The sequence below is a fragment of the Cicer arietinum genome, chromosome 1 (assembly GCF_000331145.2).
Source record: "Cicer arietinum cultivar CDC Frontier isolate Library 1 chromosome 1, Cicar.CDCFrontier_v2.0, whole genome shotgun sequence".
Taxonomy (NCBI): Eukaryota; Viridiplantae; Streptophyta; class Magnoliopsida; order Fabales; family Fabaceae; genus Cicer; species Cicer arietinum.
The window spans coordinates 3,693,226-3,696,195 of record NC_021160.2 but is presented as its reverse complement, the minus strand read 5'-3'; the positions used below and the strand labels follow the sequence as shown (position 1 = coordinate 3,696,195).

General features: G+C 32.0%; 1 protein-coding gene across 1 annotated transcript; it reads left to right on the top strand.

Annotated features, from left to right (window-relative positions):
• Positions 1-430: 430 nt before the first annotated feature.
• On the top strand, positions 431-2,693 carry LOC101495581 (uncharacterized). Its single transcript, XM_004485905.4, has 2 exons — positions 431-1,034; positions 2,130-2,693. The coding sequence occupies exons 1-2, from the start codon at positions 564-566 to the stop codon at positions 2,295-2,297; spliced, it is 639 nt and encodes a 212-aa protein (XP_004485962.1). The 5' UTR covers positions 431-563; the 3' UTR covers positions 2,298-2,693.
• Positions 2,694-2,970: the final 277 nt, after the last annotated feature.

Below are 2,970 nucleotides of genomic sequence, written 5' to 3'. Positions count from 1 at the left end.
TTTTAATTTTTAAATTTCTTTTAATAGATACTCTACGGTAATCATATTCAAGACATATTTATCGTACACTAAATATAGATATATTTTCTAACAAAAATTTGAACCTATATTTACACATTGTGAGTATCTAATTCATTTTTATATTCTACAAATTGTATATGCTTCTTATCGAAAGTGAAATAAAATTCACTATTATATTTCTCATCAAAAAATTAAAAATTAAAACATGAATTCAATTTATTTTAATAGTTTGGTTTAATGAAGTTGAGAGTTTGTCCCTATTAATATCAATAAAGAGACACAAATATAAATATTTGAGTTTAATGTTTGTACTCTATAAGTCTACAATTCGCTAAATTATGTAAATAGTTTTAATAAATAAATTATAAATAAAAATTAAATATTTAATAACTATTTTCTATTTTGGATTGAAACTCTTTCGTGCATAAAAAAATCCGACATAACTTAAAGGAACACGAAAATATTTTGGGCGGTGGGAATTTGGTATAACCCGAACCCAACCGAATACTTCACAACAGTTGTTTTCACAATTTCCAGATCAAATGACAACCGTACGATCAATTTCAACCCTCCTCTTCTTCGTCGCAATTCTCCTCATCACACCATCCAAATCACAATCGTTCTCATTCTCTTCCTATTACGATTTCCGAAATCTCTTCTCACTCGCACAATCCATTTTTACCGGCGTCGCCAACCTACGTACCAACCGCGGTGACGTCGCCGGCGCTAACAGAGCCAGGTCCATCGCAAACAGTTTGGAAAATGTCACCGGCTTTGGGTTTTGGAAGCTTGTGTGGTCTGCTTGGTCATGGAAATGGTTGTGGAAGGGCATTCCCTTCACGGAGCTCTACGGCGCTGTTTCCGACATCAACGAGTTTCTTAGGGGCTTGAATGAGTTGACTCGGATGGAATCGGCCGCCGAAAGGACTGTTTGGCTCTCTCAAAATTACCAAAATCTCCTTATTGTCACTAAATCGCTTTCTCGCAAACTCCTCAAAGCGTTTGGTCAATCGGTACGTATGACGACGTCGTTTGGTTTATTTTTATTTTTAGTTTTGCTTATTTTAATTTTATACTTTTGGTAGTTACATTTTTTTTTCTAGTTACAGCCAGATAGATTATTTGCTTAAAAGTAAGTTACGGTACTTTAACTAAATTAAGTTTACTTAGAATGTAAATTGAGTTCACATTTTGAAATGATTAAAAGTATTCTAGTATAATATTTGTTATTGTCCGATAATTGATTTTAATTTAAAGTTTCGATGTTAAGCTTTTTCTCAAATTTAAGCTCATAGAGGCTAGACTAGTTTATTATATTGAGTTTTTTTTTTTAACTATTCAATTAGAGATTTATAAGAGCATCTAATTATAATGGTAGATGCTTCACCTATTTAGCACTAAATTAAATTGGCACTCTATTGTTGATCGAAAATTTTAGGTGTTTAGTGAGAAATGTGATTATGGAAGCATTTTCTTTCTTTTCATTTTTTATCTCTTTTACATTTTGTAGATCTTACACATTAAATTGTAGAAATTTAATGATATAAGTTATTGGTGTAACTCATTTAGTAATTAAATGATATTAGGTACTTATTAAACACTATTATTAAAAAAATTATAAAATGAGTGATGTATAATGCCGGAACTGCTTAAGTACCTAGATAAGGGAATTCTATTGTGGATGTCACACCTTTAGAGGTTGATGTCCACATAGGCAATTGACTCGATGGTAGCCTGTTTAGTGCTGCACTTTAATCCAACCTATAAGTAGCTTTTTATGTAGCCCAACTCTAAATAATAGCAATTGTTATAACTTAAACCTCACGAACGTTGTCCAACCCAAAAAATCAGTTCATGAGGTGAGAGACACACATGACTTAAAGTACTACATAGAGCTTTCTTATCTAATTTGTGGAACTCATAACATAAAGTTATTGTTTAAATCACCGTTTACATAAATGCAATCAAATATAAATATAAATGACTTTATATCTAAGTTACTTTAATCTAAATTTAGTCCATTTAAGTCAACTTTTGTCATTTGCAAGCTTACACACACTAATCTACTCGAAATATGTAAGTACTAACTTTGGAATATGGATTGACAGGAAGTGATGAGGGAAATAGTGGAAACGTTGCGAATAGAGGTGGTGGAAGGTGGGTTAATCAGAGACTGCCTATTATTGGGTGGCAATGATTTGAAGGATCTGATTCATACTGCCAAGGATCTGTTGTTACAATTCTTTCCCGTGACTGATAAAGACCCTGAACTATAACTCGTATAGTTTCTTTTTGCTCGGTTTAGAGCTATAATACAATGGTGGCATCATTACTATCTCCAAGCACTTACTTTATAAGTGACCAAATTTTGTTTATTTTTGTTTGCTTTTGGTTTCTTAGAATACAAACTAGAGAAGTACCTGTGCATTCACACAAATTCTGCTCTGCCAGAATCAGTTCTCTTTTTAATTTAGGATTTAAGTGCTTAATAATACTTTTAACGGTGGAATGAAAAAAATTGTAAATGTTAAGGTTGGTTATAAAGTTTGTTTGAGAGAAGATAAGTTGTTTATTTAATTTTATCTGCATAGGGGACAAGTTTTATACTGCATGTACAAGAAAAGATTAGTTGTTTAATTATTTTGTAATGTGAAGAAGCCCTTTCTCTTCCATATTTTAAGCAATCTTCTATTATCTTGGTTAGAAAATATCTAACCAGTGGTGCTGAATCCAAATACTAGGAAGCATTTTAAAGGTACATCCAGGTGAAGAAACTTTTTTCTGCTGGCTAGCAATTTTATGCCGTGAGCGTCAACTCATGACTTAGTTGAAAGAAAATGATTATTATGGAATCAAATATAATTTGATACATATGAGCAATTCAGCTACATGTTGTTTCTCATAGCAATATCATACCTTTCTGCAACAACTAGAGTTTGGCTCTTCAAC